Source organism: Dama dama, chromosome 5 (genome assembly GCF_033118175.1).
Source record: "Dama dama isolate Ldn47 chromosome 5, ASM3311817v1, whole genome shotgun sequence".
Taxonomy (NCBI): domain Eukaryota; kingdom Metazoa; phylum Chordata; class Mammalia; order Artiodactyla; family Cervidae; genus Dama; species Dama dama.
The window spans coordinates 88319399-88340370 of NC_083685.1; the positions used below are offsets into that span (position 1 = coordinate 88319399).

At 37.1% G+C, this 20972-nt stretch overlaps 2 protein-coding genes across 3 annotated transcripts in view; one reads left to right on the forward strand and one right to left on the reverse strand.

The window, feature by feature from the left end:
- Positions 1 to 20972, reverse strand: part of ATAD5 (ATPase family AAA domain containing 5) — a 34353-nt gene that overhangs the window by 11337 nt on the left and 2044 nt on the right. For both annotated transcript variants that reach the window (XM_061142840.1, XM_061142839.1), the window contains exons 2-14: positions 17206 to 19121; positions 16121 to 16229; positions 13014 to 13169; positions 11510 to 11636; positions 10887 to 10968; positions 8590 to 8774; positions 6779 to 6936; positions 6137 to 6296; positions 5356 to 5685; positions 2467 to 2563; positions 817 to 896; positions 447 to 589; positions 204 to 354 (exon numbers count right to left, since the gene is read on the reverse strand). In XM_061142840.1, the coding sequence (XP_060998823.1) occupies positions 204 to 354; positions 447 to 589; positions 817 to 896; positions 2467 to 2563; positions 5356 to 5685; positions 6137 to 6296; positions 6779 to 6936; positions 8590 to 8774; positions 10887 to 10968; positions 11510 to 11636; positions 13014 to 13169; positions 16121 to 16229; positions 17206 to 19121 (3694 nt within the window). The remainder of the gene's footprint in view (positions 1 to 203; positions 355 to 446; positions 590 to 816; positions 897 to 2466; positions 2564 to 5355; positions 5686 to 6136; positions 6297 to 6778; positions 6937 to 8589; positions 8775 to 10886; positions 10969 to 11509; positions 11637 to 13013; positions 13170 to 16120; positions 16230 to 17205; positions 19122 to 20972) is intronic.
- Positions 19563 to 20103, forward strand: LOC133055900 (ubiquitin-ribosomal protein eS31 fusion protein). The gene has a single exon (XM_061140987.1). It carries the CDS (start codon positions 19600 to 19602, stop codon positions 20068 to 20070), a length of 471 nt encoding a protein of 156 aa, XP_060996970.1. The 5' UTR covers positions 19563 to 19599; the 3' UTR covers positions 20071 to 20103.

A 20972-nucleotide genomic window follows, 5' to 3' on the forward strand; every position in this document is an offset into this window, starting at 1 on the left:
CTAAATACTAAAGTATATATATATACATGAGTAAAATTATGTGATGGTCATGAGATTTATTTTAAAACATAAAACCCGAGAAAAATTTGAAAGGCACATATATATGTAGAAAGATAAAATATGGCAAAATATCGATTATTAAAATTCTTTTCTTAGATTTTCATTTCTTAAAGGCTGTGATTTGAAGAAAATAATTCACTTACTTGGTGACTTGCCAATGTTGTAGCTATTAAAAAAGCAGGGTTTCTGTGAGTTGACACCTTGCTTGTCTACTTGATGAGACTGAGTAGCTTCCTTCAGCTGAGACAGAATTTGTCTACCACTGCGCTGAGAAGAGGCATTCACTTCAAATATCTAGAAGAAGAATACATGAAAAGGGGCAGAATGGTTTATATTTCTTTTCATTTCATTACATTAGTATTCATCCACTACAGCTGTCAACTAACCTTAAAACCAAGTTCTTGGGCACAAGCATATACCGCAGCAGTCTTCCCCACTCCTGTTGGCCCTGTTATAAGAACGGTATTACAAAGGCGATTTTCTTCTTCGTCATCTGAACTACCTTTGAAGTCTCTGCTATCCAACGAATCTGAAAATCATTCAAACACACATAAAACAATTGCATGGGCAGCAGTTCTATCTCACCAAACCCGGTGACCAAATCCCACATCTTCCTGCCGATAAATGTTGGCAATTCAATGTACGAAAATGAGAAAACCAAACATAAGATACCAAATAAGAAGCCTCACAAGAGTGATTAGCTAATCTAATTCTAAAAATGTTCAGTGAAATGGGAAAAAAAATGACTCAAAATACCTTCCTGTTTCTCATCTCTTTTTCCCTTCAAATTCTGTCCTTCTTCCAATTCAGCTTTTCTTTTCCAGTCTTTCAACCAACTATCAAAAGAAAATGTATGTTAATAAAAATAAGTCACAGAATATAGATAGCTTTTAGACAGTAAGTTAAATGGTTGTTGGGGGAAGATATGGTATATCAATATATTTTAAGAATTCCATGATGCTTCTGAATCAATTATATAGTAAAATAATTTTACACTGGATTAACATTTTAAAATGAAGTAATTTTGCCTAAATACTCAAGACTATATGTGCAAGGATATGCACTACAACACTGTTTAAATCAGCCTCCAAAAAGAAAAACTTGAAAGTGCATCAGTAGGGAAAAAGATACCTCATGGTATGTTCACATAAGAAACCAGTACAGGGAAACTTAGAAATGGAACAGACAATGACTTGAAAGATGTCTCATACACGACGCTATGAGTAGAAAGATTAAATTATCGTCTAGAGCTAGACCACCTGAGTTTAAATTGAGTTCCACTACTTTTAGATGTGTGACCTCGTACAAATAATTCAACTTCTCTAGGACTCATTCTTCCTGAGGAACAGTATTTACCCTCATAGGATCATTCTAAGGATCAAATGAGCTAAGAACTATCAAGTACTTAGAACAATGCCAATCTCAAAGTGTTCATTATTATGGCTCCCAAGTCCTTATATGAAATCCTTTGGGCCAGGTGAGTTTTAGAATTCAGGATCTTTTAGATACTAGAAATGTAATTTGGAACAAATACTACATATAACATAATACCTTTAGTGGGTCTGTGGCAGTACATCTATAATCACTGAATATTTCTGGTTGGACCGATAAAAACTATAATGAACTTTTGTCATCGTTTAGTCGCTAAAGTCATGTCCGACTCTTTTCAACTCCATGGACAGTAGCCCTCCAGGCTCCTCTGTTCATGGGATTGTCCAAGCAAGAATACTAGAGTGGGTTGCCTTCTCCTTCTCCAGGGGATCTTCCTGACTCAGGGATCAAACCCGCATCACCTGCGCTGCAGGCATTCTTTACCTCTAAGCCACCAGGGAAGGTCATAATAAATATTATGTATATAATGAAGTTAATAAACTTTCAATTTCCAGAACTCTTTGGAGGTGGGAATTGAAGACAAAGGATTATGACCTGAGTTAGTAGTAATATGATCCTATCTGTTAGGAAGAGCAAATATATGCATTAATTTTTTTCTGGAAGGTTTTAAAAGACATCTTTAATAGTAAGGAATAGAAACAGGAGAGAAGAGGTACATTTACTTTTCACTTTGGATTTTTATTTTTTAAGATTTTACCTTGTGATCTATAACTTTATAATTTCTAGTGTTGTGTTAGTCGTTCACTCGTGTCTGACTCTGCGATCCCATGGACAACAGCCTGCCAGGCTCCTCTGTCCATGGATTCTCCAGGCAAGAATACTGGAGTGGGTAGCCACTCCCTTCTCCAGGGGATCTTCCTGACCCAGGGATCAAACCTGAGTCTCCTCCATTGTAGGCTGATTCTTTACCATCTGAGCCACCGGGGAAGCCCATAATGTCTAGATTTCAGTATAAATAAACAGTAAAACTAGATTCATAAACTATTTCTCAATTCCTTTATAAATATTACCAACCTATGTAACTTTTTTATAGCTAGCTCATTGCCTATGAGTTCACTGGAGTTCTGAGGTTGATACTTTTCCGTCCAAAGCATGTCTTCAATTCCAGAATCTAAAGAAAAAAATATGTATTGAAGTATTTTGTTCCTTGACATAAACATATATTCTTATACATTTGCATTATTGTTTTATGTAACAATAAGTATTTGTAGAAATGTTTATAAACTGCCAAAAAAGGCAATTTTAAAAACTTAACATTACATTGAAAATTCTTCTCATCAAAACTGTTCCCCTTAAAGCTAACCACCATAAAGTCTTATGACTGTAAACAAACAAACAAAAAACAAGTCTTATGACTGTAAGATTTAAAAGTATACATTAAAAATGTTACTCAAAGCACTCAGTTCAGTTCAATCGCTCAGTCGTGTCCGACTCTTTGCAACCCCATGAACTGCAGCACATCAGGCCTCCCTGTCCATCACCAACTCCCGGAGTCCACCTAAACCCATGTCCATCGAGTCAGTGATGCCATCCAACCATTTCATCCTCTGTCGTCCCCTTCTCCTCCTGCCCTCAATCTTTCCCAGCATCAGGGTCTTTTCCAATGTGTCAGCTCTTCGCATCAGGTGGCCAAAGTATTGGAATTTCAGCTTCAAAATCAGTCTTTCCAATGAACACCCAGGACTGATCTCCTTTAGGATAGACTGGTTGGATCTCCTTGCAATCCAAGGGACTCTCAAGAGTCTTCTTCAACAACACAGTTCAAAAGCATCAATTCTTCAGTGCTCAGCTTTCTTTACAGTCCAACTCTCACATCCATACATGACCACTGGAAAAGCCTTGACTAGACAGACCTTTGTTGACAAAGTAACGTCTCTGCTGTCTAGGTTGGTCCTAACTTTTCTTCCAAGGAGTAAGCGTCTCTTAATTTCATGGCTGCAGTCACCATCTGCAGTGATTTTGGAGCCCAGAAAAACAAAGTCAGCCACTGTTTCCCCATCTATTTCCCATGAAGTGATGGGACCGGATGCCATGATCTTAGTTTTCTGAATGTTGAGCTTTAAGTCAACTTTTTCACTCTCCTCTTTCACTTTCATCAAGAGGCTCTTTAGTTCTTCTTCACTTTCTGCCACCAGGTGGTGTCATCTGCATATCTGAGGTTATTGATATTTCTCCCAGCAATCTTGATTCCAGCCTGTGCTTCCTCCAGCCCAGCGTTTCTCATGATGTACTCTGCATATAAGTTAAATAAGCAGGGTGACAATATACAGCCTTGACGTACTCCTTTTCCTATTTGGAACCAGTCTGTTGTTCCATGTTCAGTTCCAACTGTTGCTTCCTGACCTGCATACAGATTTCTCAAGAGGCAGGTCAGGTGGTCTGGTATTCCCATCTCTTTCAGAATTTTTCAGTTTATTGTGATCCACACAGCCAAAGGCTTTGGCATAGTCAATAAAGCAGAAATAGATGTTTTTCTGGAACTCTCTTGCTTTTTTGATGATCCATCAGATGTTGGCAATTTGATCTCTGGTTCCTCTGCCTTTTCTAAAACCAGCTTGACCATCTGGAAGTTCATGGTTCATGTATTGCTGAAGCCTGGCTTGGAGAATTTTAAGCATTACTTTACTAGCGTGTGAGATGAGCACAATTGTGTGGCAGTTTGAGCATTCTTTGGCATTGCCTTTCTTTAAGAAATGCAAATTATGAAAAATAATTTGTACTACAAGAAATGATCTAAAGGACAAATGTAGCATACTTTTCATGAAGCCTCTTCTTGACCACTAAAAGGATACATTGCTGCTGCTGCTGCTAAGTCGCTTTAGTCGTGTCCAACTCTGTGCAACCCCATAGACTGCAGCCTACCAGGTTCCTCCGTCCATGGGATTTTCCAGGCAAGAGTAGTGGAGTGGGGTGCCACTGCCTTCTCCGAAAAGGATACATTAGAACATTCTATAAGGTCTGCCTGAGTAAATGGAGAGAGGCTACACTCCTGAAGGAGAAGACAACGTTGGAAAGATACCAGTTCCCTTCAAGTTAACCTACAAACTAATGCAAAATCAAAATGCCCATGGAATTTGTGGGGAAAGGGAATCTGTAGTTCATTTAGTAGAGTAATGCTTGAAAATAGTTTAAAAGAATTATAGATGGATAGACTTAGGATTGTCATACTGAGTGAAGTAAGTCAGACACAGAAAGAAAAATATCATGTGATATTGCTTATATGCAGACTCTAAAAAAAGGGAACAAATGAACATTTTTACAAAACAGAAGCAGAATCACAGATGGAGGGCGGGATAAACTGGGAGTCTGGGATTGACATATACACACTACTATATAAAAAGTAGATAACTAGTAAGGGTCGGCTATGTAGCACAGAGAACACTACTCAATACTGTGTAATGGCCCGTATGGGGAAAAAAGCTAAAATAAAGAACGCATGTATGTACATGTATAACTGATTCACTTTGCTGCATACCTGAAACTAACACAACATTGTAAATCAAGTATACTTCACTTAAAAAAAAGATAGAGACCTGCTGTACAAATGATCAAAACATACTCTAAATGAATAAATTAATCAGTTCAATAGAATACTCCAGATACGCTAGATGACCAAATGGGACTAATGTCAGAAAAATCAGTGAAAGAGGTGTAAAATAATAGGTAGAGTGTGATCCCAAATTTTCAAAAAGGCATACCTATTTGGGGAAGCACAGAAAAATCAACGGCCAAACAGAAATCTGTTAAATGTGGTTTATCTGTAAGACCCTAATCAGTGAGGCTTCCACGTCTTATTTTGTTTGAATGCTGCAATGAGCATACATTAAAAAAGAGGAGGAAAATGAGAGGTCAAAAACAAACAAAAACCATCTAGGACCAGAAGGAGAGAAGAATCTAATTTACCTGGAATAGAGGACACTTCTGATGAAGACTCTTTGTCATCATCTATTATCAGAAGATCAGGATCTTCTACTGTTGCTGTTTCCACTTTACACCTTGTACTCAGAGCTGTTTGTTTCTTCCTGGATGTTTTAGGAAACAAGCCTTTGGAAGAATCTAGCTTTATCCCACTGGAGTTGTTTCTTTTGTCAAGTTCTTCTGGTTTCCCATTTATCTTTCTTGGACTTTCTAAATAGTTATTTGGTTTCCTTCTTTTGGATTTATGATTTTCCGTTTCCACTCGTTTCCTTTTGGTTTCTTTTCGGCTGACAATGGGCTCAAGTTGTGGACTTTCTATTTGGAAAATTATACAAATGCATGTGTTTACCAATCAACAGAAAATTAATTTTATTACCCAATAATCTTAATACCATTTCAAAATATCCAATAGCCTTATTACTGTAAAATGAAAAGCCAAGAATCAAACATTGCATGCTGAAAGCTAGTTGCTATATTGTTGTTTAGACTGCCTTTTGTACAGGCTATAAAAACTACCTCATCTAAGACTTTCCTTAAATAAATTATTAGTATTTTAACATAATTAATGCTATTTTGGGGTTGGCCACTCTGGAAGCCAGCAGAGGCCAACAATGCATCACAAAAGATGCTTTACTTTAGTTGAACAAAACTCACTGTCAACCACAAGAAAAGTTCTCTCAGTGGTGACCACTTCCAAGAGTTAATAGCTAACCTCAGCATTTTCAAAAGTGAAATGTTAATGGAAATGATAGTAATTATCACTAACCTTGTTTACAGTGACACTCAGAAAGTACCTGGTGCTCAGTTCGCTTTTTTAGAAGCAAAGAGAAGTATTTCCTCAAAGGAAATCTGGGATTTGACCACCTAATTTCCTCCAACAAAAGATTTCTTACTTCTTCAGTCAAATCTTTCCTTCTTCCCATAAACTGCAATAAAAAACCAAATGTTCAATTAAACTCACATTCTAATAATATTAATCAGAATATTACCAGTTATTTTCTGTCTGTAAGTCTACATCAGGGTAGGGTTAACTTTAGTCACTAAATACAACCCTTGACGGCAAAGCTGCATTTGCACAGCTTTAGAAGGACTTAGTTCATATGAACTAAGTACTTTTTTAAACTAATTGTATTTTATACCTTTATTAGAGTACAATTCTGACTGACAAAGTATCTAAATGTGCTATATAATCTAATATTCTTTTGGAACTGGCTATCATTAACTCTTAAAATGTTTTTAAAGCTCTCAGAGAATTTAAAAGAGATTTGTATTTCAATTGGGATTTATTTTTTAAAATTGGACTCTAGGAAGAGATGGTCTTTAGGCTCCAACAGTAGACATGTTAAATTTTTTCCCTCTGAAAAATGTGAAGGAAACGTCCTGTAATGTTGAGTGCTCTCATACTTACCCCAACAGTGGAATTATTACTTTTCGAATTTGAATTCAATGTTGAAAATTCACCAAGAGCCATAACACATTTTGAGAGATCTATTACTTTAGTATTTAGTTCTTTAAGTTTAGTTAAGAGAGGACAAGCGGGTGGTTTCAAACGCCACAAATGGCACCCTAAAGAAAAATAGAAAAATCGTTAATTACCTTCATTCTTCACATTCTTATCCATTTACCAAATGCCAAGTCAACAAACACAGAAAGACCCAGCAACAACTACACAGTTAACACAAAAGTATCAAAATTCAAAGGAGTACACAGGAACAAAATCCTCACCTATAACAAATACAATTAATAAAAATTACCTAGTCTTCCCTCCTAATTGTTAAAAATAAGCAAATATTTGCACATTTTTCATTTTTTTAAATCAACCTTGCTGCTCAGGTTAAAAATTTAAGGGGCAATTAGCATCCTGAAATCCAGATTCTGTTACTAGGTGATGATGGGCATGATCCTAAGGAAAAGTATAACTAATCTCTATAGTTGAACATACTATTAGAAAATGCTTTATAACACTGAGCTGGTGAAAGTAACAAGAAAGGTTTCATCCACTGAACGGCTGTAGCAGAACTGAGAGAAAAGGAAACAGAATATTATTAGAAAGGCTGACTGGGAACGTCACACAACAGAGAAAAGACAGGCTAAATAAAACTCAAAAACCATCAAGGTCAGAAACATAAAAGGAAAAGAAAGGAGGACAGATCAGAGTGAACATTTCATGAGGAGAGGGACTACACCAAACCAAACCACAAAACCAGCTGAGAAGAAGATAACTGTTTTTGCCCTGACAAAAAGCACTATGTAGAAACAACAATAGGGGGCTTCCCTGGTGGCTCAGATATAAGAATCTGCCTGCCATGCAGGAGACCCCAGTTTGATCCCTGGGTTGGGAAGATCCCTGGGAGAAGGAAATGAATTCCTTGGACAGAGGAGCCAGAATTCCATGGATGGAGTCCATGTGGTCACAAAGAATCAGACATGACTGAAGTGACTAACACTTTTCAGGAACAACAACAAAGCAAAGATAGAAAGCTTTGTATATGATCAGTAATTATAAAAACTAAATAGCTCAGGTAAGACTGTGGTTGCCAGAGCACTTGAATCCACAGAGAATTAGATCAGGATCCAGTTAACACCATCCTACAAGGCTTGTGTAAACATCTCGCTCTCGTGTGCGGTACATGTGAGGGTAGAGAGAGTTAGAACAATGGAGCATAGCTCCCTGTTACCAACTCCAGGAGATGGTTCACAAGACACTTGTGTGGTACCAAACAGCACAAGCTGTTACAGCAAGGAGGCAAACAGACTTCTCTTAAACAGTGAGCTGCAGACTGGACAAAGACAGGGATGGAGTTCATCTAAGAAACTCTTAAAAGATGATCTGTTCACATATAGGCTCAGATTTCAAGAACACAGCACCTCTCTGGACAGCATTCACTTCAGCACCACACACATGCCTGCCCTCCCCTGGCATCAGGGGTAAGGGGTTCGGCTTTCCTGCCCCACCCCCTTTCTCAGCCCAAGGCTGCAGCAGAGAGGATGTGGTGGTGCTGGTTTAGTTGCTCAGTCATGTCCGACTCTTTGTGACTCCATGGACTGTAGCCCACCAGGCTCCTCTGTTGATGGGATTTCCCAGGAATAGAGAGGATAAAAAGCTACTTTAAATTCCACATAAGAATTATACCTGAACCTTTGTCTCACCTAAAACCAACTCACATAGTTTCATATTGCTTACTAATGTTTAAAAATATGTCATAATAATAAACTCACCATCGTCTTTTTGCTGAACATGAACGACTCTCTGGAAACTGGCACTCACTGCATTGTACACATCTAACGCAGCAGCTTTCTTTGCAATTTGTCGTTTCAACAAATCTGGCAAACCACTCATGAGGAAGTCACGCTTTGCTTTAAACTGCACTTCACAATCCTGAGACCTTTCAGATGCATCTTGGCTTTTAAGAAAATATGAGAAATGGACAGGTAAGGTTATAAACACTTAAAAAAAATACACTATAAGACAGCGGTGTTGACGTACCACGGCAGGCTCCTACATGAATGTTCGTAACAGTTCAAACTATTCACTTAATAGGGGTGCATATGAATATATGCATATTATACCTGAATAAAGTTGATTTTAAAAAATATGTGTGTGTATGTTGTGTACCAAGCACGTGTACTTAGGCACAAAATAACATATAATGTTTATGTGATGTTTGGAAACAGACAAAAAATAACCAATGGCAACAGAAATCAACTAGCCAATGGTAACATCAACCAGAATGGTGACAACCTTTTGCTCTGGTGGCCGGGACACAGAAGAAGAAAAAGTAAACCAATCGGGAGTAAAAGAAAGATGCTATATCCGGATATAATATACTTGTCAGAACTGTGTGCTTAAGATATGTGCATTTAACAATAGGCAATTATTGCTCAATAAAACTGAAACAGGAAAAAAAAGAAAAAATAACCTCAGCTCATGTCCCTAAACCTGGTCTTCTTCCATTGTGCCACCCACTGGCCCAGATCAGAACTTAGGTGTCATCTTTCCACCTTCAACTCTCCCACCCCCAGCCCCTGTGTCTAATTAATCATAATTAATTAGAACCCAGGTCTCCAGCATTGCAGGGGGATTCTTTACCAGCTGAGCCACCAGGGAAGCCCAAGAATACTGGAGTGGGTAGCCGATCCCTTCTCTAGTGGATCTTCCCAATCCAGGAATCGAACCAGGGTTTCCTGCATCACAGGCGGAATCTACCAACTGAGCTATCAGGGAAGCCCAATTAATCATAAAGGGTTCTTAAATTTATCTCCTAGGGAAATCGCTGGTGGTCCAGTGGTTAGGACTTCACGCTTTCACTGCCAAGGGCACAGGTTCAATCCCTGGTGGGGGAATAAAACCCACAAGCCACATGGTGTGGCAAAAAATAAACAAATAAATGTATCTCCTAAAATCTTTCACACATCCTCTCCAATACTTGAGTCCACACTTCCTCCTGTATCCACTCTAATCCCTCCTCCATCCCATTCTCTGTACAACAGCCAAATGAATCCAGCAGTCAGATTAAACTTTCAAAATTCAAATGCTTAAGTTTCATTCATGTTTAAAACCCTCTGACTGCTTCTCATTGCTCTTAGCATAGTGACAAAATCCATTCATGTGTCCTAAAGGTCTACCCACATGGGCTGGTACCACCTCTCCAGCATAATCTCACACTCTGCTCACTGTGCTCAAGTCACGGGGACATTCCTTCAACTTCCTGTATTTACCATGCTCCTTGCAGTCACAGGGACCTTAGATGGTCCCTCTGGATGGACCACTGCTCCTCCCCAGTGAACTCCTGCTCATCCTTCAGTTCAGGCATCATTTCCTCAGCAAATCCTTTCTTAACCAGACCAAATCTACTTAATAGAACTTTGTACCTCTCCTTAGCACAACTCCAATTCTTCACTTGTTGGCTCAATTAACACTTAATCAGAGATCATCTTTCCTCTAAAGTGTAAGCCTCAAGAAGACGGTGTGTGTGTGCTAAGTTGCTCAGTTGTGTCTGACTCTTTGAGACCCTGTGGACTGTAGCCTTCCAGGTTCCTCTGTCCATGGGATTCTCCAGGCAAGAATACTGGAGTCAGGTGCCATTTCCTTCTCCAGGGGATCTTCCTGACCCAGGGATCAAACCTGAGTCTCTTATGTCCCCTGCATTGGCAGGCAGGTTCTTTACCAGTCAAGAAGATGGGGAATGTGTCTTACTTCCATGATATTCCTAGTATCAAACACAGTGCCTGGTACATAATAAATATTTAAATATTTTCAAAGTTCACAAACCAGCTTTTTGGTATTTTTGGTTTGCCTATTTATTTTTCCACTAGTGTGTCTAGAGATGGCCACAAAATGTTTGCAAAAGATCAAGATCTTCAAATTGCAGTTGTAGCAATGTCAACATTATCATCTTTTAAAATGGACTTATTAAAGCTTCAAATGATAGTTTAAATCTTTCTCATCAAAGTAAATGAATACAAAATACATTCCATTGAATATTTTGGCATTTTAAAATCTGTATCACACTGACCTGCTTTCATCAAAACCAAGGGCAGGATCAGCTGTCTTCTGAGTCTTTCTAGTAAGAAATAAAGGCGCGACTTTCACTTTTCCTTAGAAAAATAAATACTTAGGTTAGTATTAAGGCTTATCATTTCCACTTACCTTCAATTACTTTCAGAACTCTTTAAAAATTTTTTTAACTAAAATTTTTCTATATAATGAGTTGGGTCTCTCAATCTGGAAATATCAATATCAGAATTTCTTGGGGAGCTTTTTTTTAAGTTACAAATTCCCACAACCCATCTCTAGAGACTCTTGGTCAGTAATGTCTAGGAAAGGACCTAAAAACTTAACATTTTAAAAAATTTACCCAGATGATTTTGATGATCAGTCAGCTTTCAGAATCACTAAGTTAACAGAGGCTAAACAGATACAAAGAAATGCAATCACTTAAAATATACTCACTTACTCTTTGTAAAACTCTTTACTAACTACATTATAACTTCACTCATTTACTCATCAAAATAGAAATATTTAATATAATTAAAGGCTATAAAACAAGAAATTTAGATTTAAATTAAACTAAAATTCAGAACTATATAATCCCCCTCAAACCTCCTGTTCACCATCAATATTATCAAATCTGATTACCAGGGACATTTTTAGGAGTCTTGTTAAGTTTTTTTCCTAACACATCATTCAGACACTGAAGTTTCTTCTGATTTTTCTCAGGTTGCTTTACAGGAGGAGGACTTGAACTTATTATTATTACAGAGTCCTAAGATAGAATAAGAAAAAAAATTTTAATAACATACAGTTAATGTCATTACAATTTCAAAAAGATTATAGTGCTAGAAGTCATAGACAAGAAAATCACATTAGCAATTCTATACATCTCCCTGTCAGAAACTATCTGATACAAAAAATACATATGAATGGCAGTAGTCTGTGCTTACACCATACAAGTTCACATGATCAAAAAGATTTATTATGATCATAGTTTTCTTTTTTAAAGAAGCAACTAACAAACTATATTCCAGATAAAAGAATCAACACAACCAAGCTATAAAAATTCTAGCTATCCCCTTTCAGAACTATATATCCTAGAAATATATTAGATGAAGTTTGATAAGTACTCATATGGTCAGTATATATCTCTGAGTATCTACTATGTATAGGCAAGAGCAGGCACTTGAAACACAGACAAATGAAACCAGAGATGGCACCAAGGTTAGAACCAGGGTTTAGGGGACAGAGGGAGAGCTAATTTATGAGTGGACAGTTTAACGTCCAACAACTGATGAATGTTAGTGGTGGTATTTCCGTATAATGGGGTATTATTTGGCAATAAAAAGAAAGAAAACACTAATGCTACAACATGGATGAACCTTGAAACATTATGCAAAATGAGAGAAGCCAGATACAACGGACCACATATAGTATTATATGTGATAATATATCATTTGAATTAAATGTCCAGAATAGACAAATCTATACGATTTGGCTAGGGCTGAGGGAGGGGAGATTGGGAGGTGACAGCTAAGGAAATGGGGGTTCTTTTGGAGGTATTAAAATGTTCTAAAATTGACTGTGGTGATGGATGCAAAACTCTATGACTGAATTGCATACTTTAAACAGCAAACTATATGGTATGGAAATTACATCTCTCTAATAAAGCTATATATCTCTATAATAAAATTGTTGTTGTTGTAGTTTTTAAAAAACACAGAAGATGGTGGCATTTAGAGGATCTTAAAATCTGAGTAGGAATTCCTTCAGTAGGACTGAGCACCTAATACACACTTCAAGCTGAAACTACAAACTGAAAAGAGTTAAAACTGTACCCTTTGGAGAGAAATGAATAATTTAGTAAGACAGAGTGAAAGGTGTGTATTTGAGGAAGGGGGTTGTTTTGAGGAATGGCAAGAGCTAGTTCTGCCTATGAAGGGTCTTGAATGACTTGATAAGGATTCAGATTGTATTCTATGGGCAAAAGACAGCCAAAGTCCTTTAAAAAAGAATGGAAAATTATATTCTTCCTACCACTTTAAAGCTTCCCACAAGTACTCTATCTTATAATTTTATAAGGGTTTCCTTCTCTCATTTCAAACAGAAGAGAACAAAATTTATACCACTAAATATCTGTAATACTTACTTCTGTTTCTGATCTTTCAGGAAGCGTCTGATGCCTAGACGAACGCCTTAAAGGTGTCACTACTTCTTCAGTAGATTTTGACTTACTAATATGCAAAGCTTTTGCTTTTTCAATCAGTTGTTTTGCTTTTGATACATTTTTTGAAGCACGGCTTACCTAAACACAAATGTGAAATAATAATTTAGGTTTCTGGCAAATATTTTATATTTAATAATAGAAAGATAGAAAAGATAAAACTTTAGAGACCCTAAAAAGACAGGAGGTTGTCAGGGGAAAAGGAAGGGATGAACAGGCAGAGCACAGAGGATTGTTAAGGCAGTAAAACTACTCTGGATGGTACTATTTATAGAATGGTGGATACATGTCAGTATACATTTATCTAAACCCACAGAATATGCAACACCAAGAGTAAGTCTTAACTTAAACTATGGGGACTTCCTTGGTGGCGGAATGGATAAGAATCTGCCTGCCAATACAGGGGACACAGGTTCGAGCCCTGGACCGAGCAGATTCTACACGCCACGGAGCAACTAAGCCCATTCAACACAACTGCTGAAGCCGGAGCTCTAGAGCCTGTGCCCCACAAGAGAATGGCAGGCACTGCAACAAAAAGTAGGCCCCACTTGCTTCAACTAGAGAGAGCCCTTGCAAAGCAAGTCCTAAATAAATAAATTTTTTTGAAAGACTTAAAAAAATAAATAAATAAACCATGGACATTGGGTGATAATGATGTGTCAATGTAAGTTCATCGATGATAACAAATGTACTATTCTGATATTGATAATGGGGGAGGTATCTGCCTGCGTGGTAGCAGAGGGTATCTGGGAAACCTGTACCTTTTGTTCAGTTTTGCTATGAGCCTGAAAGTGTTCTAAAAAATGAAGTCCACTAAATATATACATAATAGAAAAACATAATCACAGATCACACCAAATAAAGGATCAAAAAAAATACCTATTCAAATTTTACCATGGAAATGAAATTAAAATGTATCTAATTATACTTCGTTTGCCTTCATTTTTTCACTTGAAATCTATCCAGATAAATATAATTACATTTGTAAAAAAACACCCAGAAAGATGACTGTATATACATTTTTTTTAAAAACAGATGTCTGCATAGATTGGAATTGTTGGTTATTTCCATCTTCATGGCATCTTTTCTTTGTTTTTAGTCACTTATAGGCTGAATCCTTTAGAGAGAAATTGAAAAGGTAGTAGGCATAGAAAAGAGCACTAGAAAAGAACAAAGTCTACTCTGCAGGTCTGGCTCTGTCACTGATGTACTAAGCAACTTTGTGTATTTAAATATTATCTTCCAGATAATGTGTTTTCCATATTTTGAGTTCTACAAGTTTTTACATTTGGATTAAAAACATACTGCAAACAAGCTATAAAAGTTTACATTATACGATCTCTTTTAAAAATGTTATATCTATTTAAGCATAGGAAAAAGTCTGGAGTAATAAACTCGTAACTATTAAAAGTGGGTTACCCTTACAGAATAAGAGACAAAAAATTTTAAAAAGCTTTCACTTTTATATGTATATACTACTGTGATTTTTAAATAAATGTTTGCCATTTCTTCAAAACTTTTAAAATTTTTTAAAAAAATGTTAAAGAGAATAGGCATAAAAAATAAAAATAAAAAAGAACAGGCATGGATATTCAGTACCTAAGGAGGTTAGGAATGTTAGGAATTTGCTTTACAGGAGTAGAGTGATAGATATCTATTGTTCTGGTAGCAAAATTTTTGACAGGCTGGTGATAAACCTTAGGGTAATAATCCAGCTAAATTTAAATTAACAACTCCATCACTGAACCAGTTAACAAAGAGATCTGTTTTAGTAAATGCGTGGGGAAAAAATACACATGCATTTTGGCAAATTCTGCTATTACTTGAAATTGGTTTTTTTCTAATAGTTATTTTTCTGATAAAAGTTTTTAAAAGTTCTATTTATAGAAAAACAAAAAACAGAAAAATGAAGAAAATTAAAATCAACCATAATCCGATTACCTCAGAAAGCAGTCATTGCCAATACCCTCCTTTGTGACTAAGCTGCCTGTCCTCCCAGCTCTTACTTACTCCTAATATAAGAGGACTTCCATCCTGACCGTTCTCTAATTTCTTCCTATTTATCAGCTTCTGGTAGCCCTCTTCCCATGCCCCCAGCTTAAAATGCACTGTGTGTCACTCCAACTCAAAAATGTTTTAACCTTTTTTGGCACCACTGTCCTTCAAAGGAGGGCTAAATATTCACTTCATGAGATTAATGGCATGAGTACTAAGCATAATACCTGGAATGTGGTAAGCTGTCAAAAAAGAAAAAAAAAAGGACAGCTGCTAAAGAAAAACAAAGGAGATACCAACTTTCTGTGGCAGGGGCTTTCTCCCAAGGATTACATGAGAATCACCCTGGTAGCTTTTTAGACACACACACACTTGTATCTACTCACCCAAGAAAGAATCCAATTCTCTCATGAAGGAGATAAGCAGTTTATTTCACAAAAGCAGCTAAACTATTCCTACACATTCTCCTTTCAGGATAGTGGTTTTCAACTGGGGGTGATTTTTCCCTCCAGTGGATATTTAGCAATGTCTGGAGATATTTTTGGTTGCCAATGCTGGGCGAGTTGGACTGCCACTGCCACCTCATCCATAGATGCCAGGGTTACTGTTTAACACCCTATAAAGCATGAGACAGTCCCCCACAACAAAGAATTATCCAGCCCATAATGTCAACAGTACCAGGATTGAGAGACCCCACTTTTTAGCCTCTAATCTATAGAACTAAAACAAAAATTCAATCATGCTTATTTCCGTAAGCAGCCTTAAGGAAAATGATTGGAATATAAGTATGATTAAGAAAACCTTTTCTAAGTAAACTACATGGTCTTTATCAACTGCTTTCATCTCACAGTAAGATATATTGATCTCTTAATAAGCTAATTCACAGAATGAATCATCTAAAATAGTAAAGGGTTTTAGTTAACATAAACCAGTCTATGAATCATGTGAATCTTCTTTTGGCGTATCACTTCCAAAAGTAGCGGTTGTTGTTTTAGAAAACAGAATACACTTACAGGACTCCCTAATATTTCAATTACCTTTCTAGTCTGAGTCTCAAAATCTTCATCAGCAGCTTCAGATTTCTTAGACCTTTTCTTAGATTTTTTCTTAGATTTTTTTGGAGTACTAATTCTGGTGAATTTCATTCTGAAAGCAAACCAGAAAGATATTGACAAATATTTTTATGATTATAATGTCTAAGAATTTCAATTAAATATAGTAAACAACTAACTAGAGCTCTAATTTCTGGACAGTTCTGAAGTAAAAAACAAAAAAAATCAAACCCTCCATTAGTTTCAAGTTACTGGTTCAAATGTAAGCCAAACTCAATGTTAAACTCTTAGAAAACATAAAGCTTCTTTTGTAAATCATAAGTTTTCCAGAAAATTAGCCCCTAAGATCTTTCTTATCTTCCCTGATAGTTCAGTTGGTAAAGAATCTGCTTGCAATGCAGGAGACACCGGTTCTATCCCTGGGTCAGGAAGATCCCCTGGAGAAGGGATAGGTTACCCACTCCAGTATTCTTGGGCTTCCCTTGTAGCTCAGCTGGTGGAGAATCTGCCTGCAATGTGGGAAACCTGGGTTCGATCCCCGAGTTGGGAAGATCTCCTGGAGAAGACAAAGGCTACCCACTCCAGCATTCTGACCTTCAGCATTCTGAAGAATTCTATGGACTACAGGCCATGGGGTCAGAGATGGACACAACTGAGCAACTTTCACTCCACTTCAAAATCTTTCTTACATTGGCCAGAACCACATGCAAGTATATATCTCATAGTATATGTCTCAGTTTACCTAAAGTTCTATAACTTATTTTTAATCTCATGCTTGCTAAATGCACAGATTTCTTATTTGAAGGATATTCCTCCAGGAATTAGCAACTATGATAAACAAGAGTGTAAAGCTCATCTGAAATACATAAAAGCTCTTCTGAAAGAATGCCTGACTTTAAGTATGGAAAATAAGCAGCATTTTTGAAACCCTGTTTTCTTTTTCTTATAAATAAGCTGTGTTCTAGGGGAAAAAAACAAACAAACTATTCTCCAGTGCTTGACGTCTTTTCCTTCGAATCTAATAACTTACACAGAATATTCAGAACTTGAGAACAAAACAGAACTTTTACCTAATAGGACTCTCTGAATCAGAGGGTATTGTTATTAATTCTGCTGTATATAAGCGATGCTTCTCTGATAAATTGGCTGCTTTTGGAGTAGAAGCTTTGACTGGACTATCCTCTTGTGCATCTTCAGAATCAGTACCTCGAACGATTACTGTAGCAGGAGTGCTGCTACTTCTTACAGATCTTCTGCTTGACTTGGGTGTAGAAACATTTCCCAAGCTGTCTTCAGTCTCAGCTTTAGACTGTATAACCTTATCCTTAACTGGTAAGCTGGTTTTCCTTGAAGACTTATTATTACACGGAGAGGAAATCTTTAGAGGGTCATCATTTGCTGTACGTTCACAAACAAGGCTTTCCTTGTTAAATAATGTGCTGCTTTTGAAAAGTTCTGTTTTCTTTTGTCTTAAACTCATTCTAAGCCTGTTTTGATTTTGCGTCTCTTTAAAGGAAAGAGTTGTTTCTTTTTCCTGAGTATTTCCCTCTCTATTTTCAGCTGGAATACCACCAGTCTCTAACATTTTTTTATTATTTTTCTTCAGTGTTTTACTTTTCTCCTTAGGAAAACTTCCTTTATCAGTGTGGGGCTGTGATCTGCCATGGTTTGAAACCATTTGGATATTAGGATTTTCCATGACTTTTTTAGAATTATTATCTCTTTCTTCCTCATTTAAAGATTTTTCATTGAGCTCTTTCTGCTTATCAGAAGACTTTTTGACTCCATTTTTAAGCGTATCTGATACTGGCTGCCTAAATGCTTTCATAAACTGTTGTCTTTCTTCTAGAGTGCATTTAGGTTTCACAGCATCAGAGCTTCCAGCTTCCAACACCGCCAATTCTAATTCTTCCTCATGTATAACAACGTTAGATTTTCTTTTCTGAACTGCCTGTTCATTCTCAGGATCAGACAGACTACTTTCCATTTCCACCTGCTTTTGTTTCAAGAAAATGGAGGGTATTTTCCCTGTCTTTTTTGGGGGGATGGGGTGAACTTGTGCAAGAACAGTGACTGTCTTAAAGCGGGTCTGTTGGGAAATTTCATAGGTTTCGGGGTCACTCATACAACCACTTCTGACTGTATCTTCAACAGTTTCAGAAGGAATACAAATTGACACTGTAGAGTCTGGTGTCTGCTCCACTTTATTTTCCTTGTGACTTTTTAAAAATTCCTCATATGAGACAGTTATTGTACTGTCATTTAACAGGGGTATTTCAGTGATTTGATCTCTAGGCTCAGCATCATTCGCAGTACTTTTGATTTCATCAGTTAGGGAAGGCCTTATCTGTTTACTATCATTACCATCTTTTTTAAGGAGATTTAGTTCCTCTGTTAAGGGTAAGCTTTCAGATAGATCTATAACCTCCCTGTGCTTCCTTTTTCTCAATGTTCTGCAATTGATTTTTGAGGGCCCATGTTTAGGATTTACTTTCTTAGACCTTTTTTTGGAGGTCATAGTGCTTGATTGTTTTTTGAGACTTTGGATACTTTCTGCAAGTACCTCGACATGTTTCTTGTCAAGTAAAGCGGAAGTACTACTTTCCACAAAATCGTTATCTAAACTACAGTCTTCTTTGCTCTCATCACTGTTAATTCCAATTGGAGTTTTATGTTCAGTTTTAATACTACTTAGTCGATGAGATAAATTTAGTCTCTTTCTTCTCTTCTTACACTCTGTATTTGAGGGCATTTCCAAACAGTCTTTGCCGCTGTCAGCAAGCAATGGTGTGGATGACTTTGTCTTGCACTTTTTTGTTGTCTGAGTCTTCTCATTTGTGAATGAAGTCTTTCTAAAGTAATCCAGAATATTATTGGACTTGGGTGGAGAGAAAACCCTGTCTCCAGTCTTCCCCATGGGTGATAAATACTTGGTGATTGTTCTGCAAGAAGTTCTGTCATCATCTTTCCTTCGCTTCTTGCATGCCTATCAATTTAAAAGAAGAAAAAAAAGCCTTACTTCAAGCAAAATACTATAAAGTTTAAACACAGATTTATTATTTTATGTAATGGGATAAAAAAAAGAAGGCTTCCTTCCTTGATAAACAAGGAAAAAAACTTTAAACTTAAATCTACAATCAAATCTCAATGTCACATTGAGTTACACAATTATAACTTGTGTACTTTACTGTATGTATACTTCAATAGAAAGTTTCAAGGACACTATATTTGTGTACAAATACATTAATTACTGTTGGCCTCTGTTCATTTAATAACCTTCAAATAGTACCACACAACCAACAGAATTTGCAATGAACATGTCACATACAAACACGTAAAGTCTGATCCATGATAGAAACTTTATAAATATTGTTTCCATTCCCTTTATGGTTTTTTAGCTAAAAGTAAATAAATTATTCTAACTAGCTTTCGGATCCGCCATCTGCGGTGGAACCGCCGCCAAGATGCAGATTTTCGTGAAGACCCTGACGGGGAAGACCATCACTCTCGAGGTCGAACCCTCGGATACAATAGAAAATGTAAAGGCCAAGATCCAGGATAAGGAAGGAATTCCTCCTGACCAGCAAAGACTGATCTTTGCTGGCAAGCAACTGGAAGATGGACGTACTTTGTCTGACTACAACATTCAAAAGGAGTCCACTCTTCATCTAGTGTTGAGACTTCGTGGTGGTGCTAAGAAAAGGAAGAAGAAGTCTTACACCACTCCCAAGAAGAACAAGCATAAGAGAAAGAAGGTTAAATTGGCTGTTCTGAAATACTATAAGGTGGATGAGAATGGCAAAATCAGTCGCCTTCGCCGGGAGTGTCCCTCAGATGAATGTGGTGCTGGAGTTTTTATGGCCAGTCACTTCGACAGACATTACTGTGGCAAATGTTGTCTGACCTATTGTTTCAACAAACCAGAAGACAAGTAATTGTATATTGGTTAATAAAGATATGAGCTAACACTTTAAAAAAAAAAAAAATTATTCTAACTATTTCCAAGAAACAGGTACACAGTGAACAAGCCTAGGATCCCAAAATTTACTAATTAAGCAAAAATGATAGTGGGCACTTACTACAAATAATTAAGATTTTTCAGTATTTTAATATGCTATTAAAACAAAAAAAGATGCTTGCTCCTTGGAAGAAAAGCTATGACTAACCTAGGGAGCATATGAAAAAGCAGAGACATTACTTTGCTGACAAAGGTCCGTCTAGTCAAAGCTATGGTTTTTCCAGTAGTCACGTATGGATGTAAGAGTTGGACTATAAAGAAAGCTGAGCACCAAAGAATGGATGCTTTTGAATTGTGGTGTTGGAGAAGACTCTTGAGAGCCCCTCGGACTGCAAGGAGATCAAATCAGTCAATCCTAAAGGAAATCAGTCCTGAATATTCATTGGAAGGACTGATGCTGAAACTGAAACTCCAATACTCTGGCCACTTGATGAGAAGAACTGACTCATCTGAAAAGACCCTGATGCTGGAAAAGATTGAAGGCGGGAGGAGAAGGGGACAACAGAGGATGAGGTGGTTGGATGGCACCACCGATTCGATGGACATGGGTGTGAGCAAGCACCAGGAGTTGCCTATGGACAGGGAAACCTGGCGTGCTATAGCCCACGGGTCGCAGAGTCAGACATGACTGAGTGACTGAACTGAACTGATTAAAAGAGTTACTGCCTGACTCCTACACTATTCATCGCCCTTAAAAAAAATATCCATCAGTCTTTTCGTTATTTTTAATTTCCTTCAGTTCATTTGTTAGAATAAACTTGTCAGAATAACAAGGAAAACTTTTTTAAAAAAAAGTTAAGTAATCAAGAAGTTATAGTT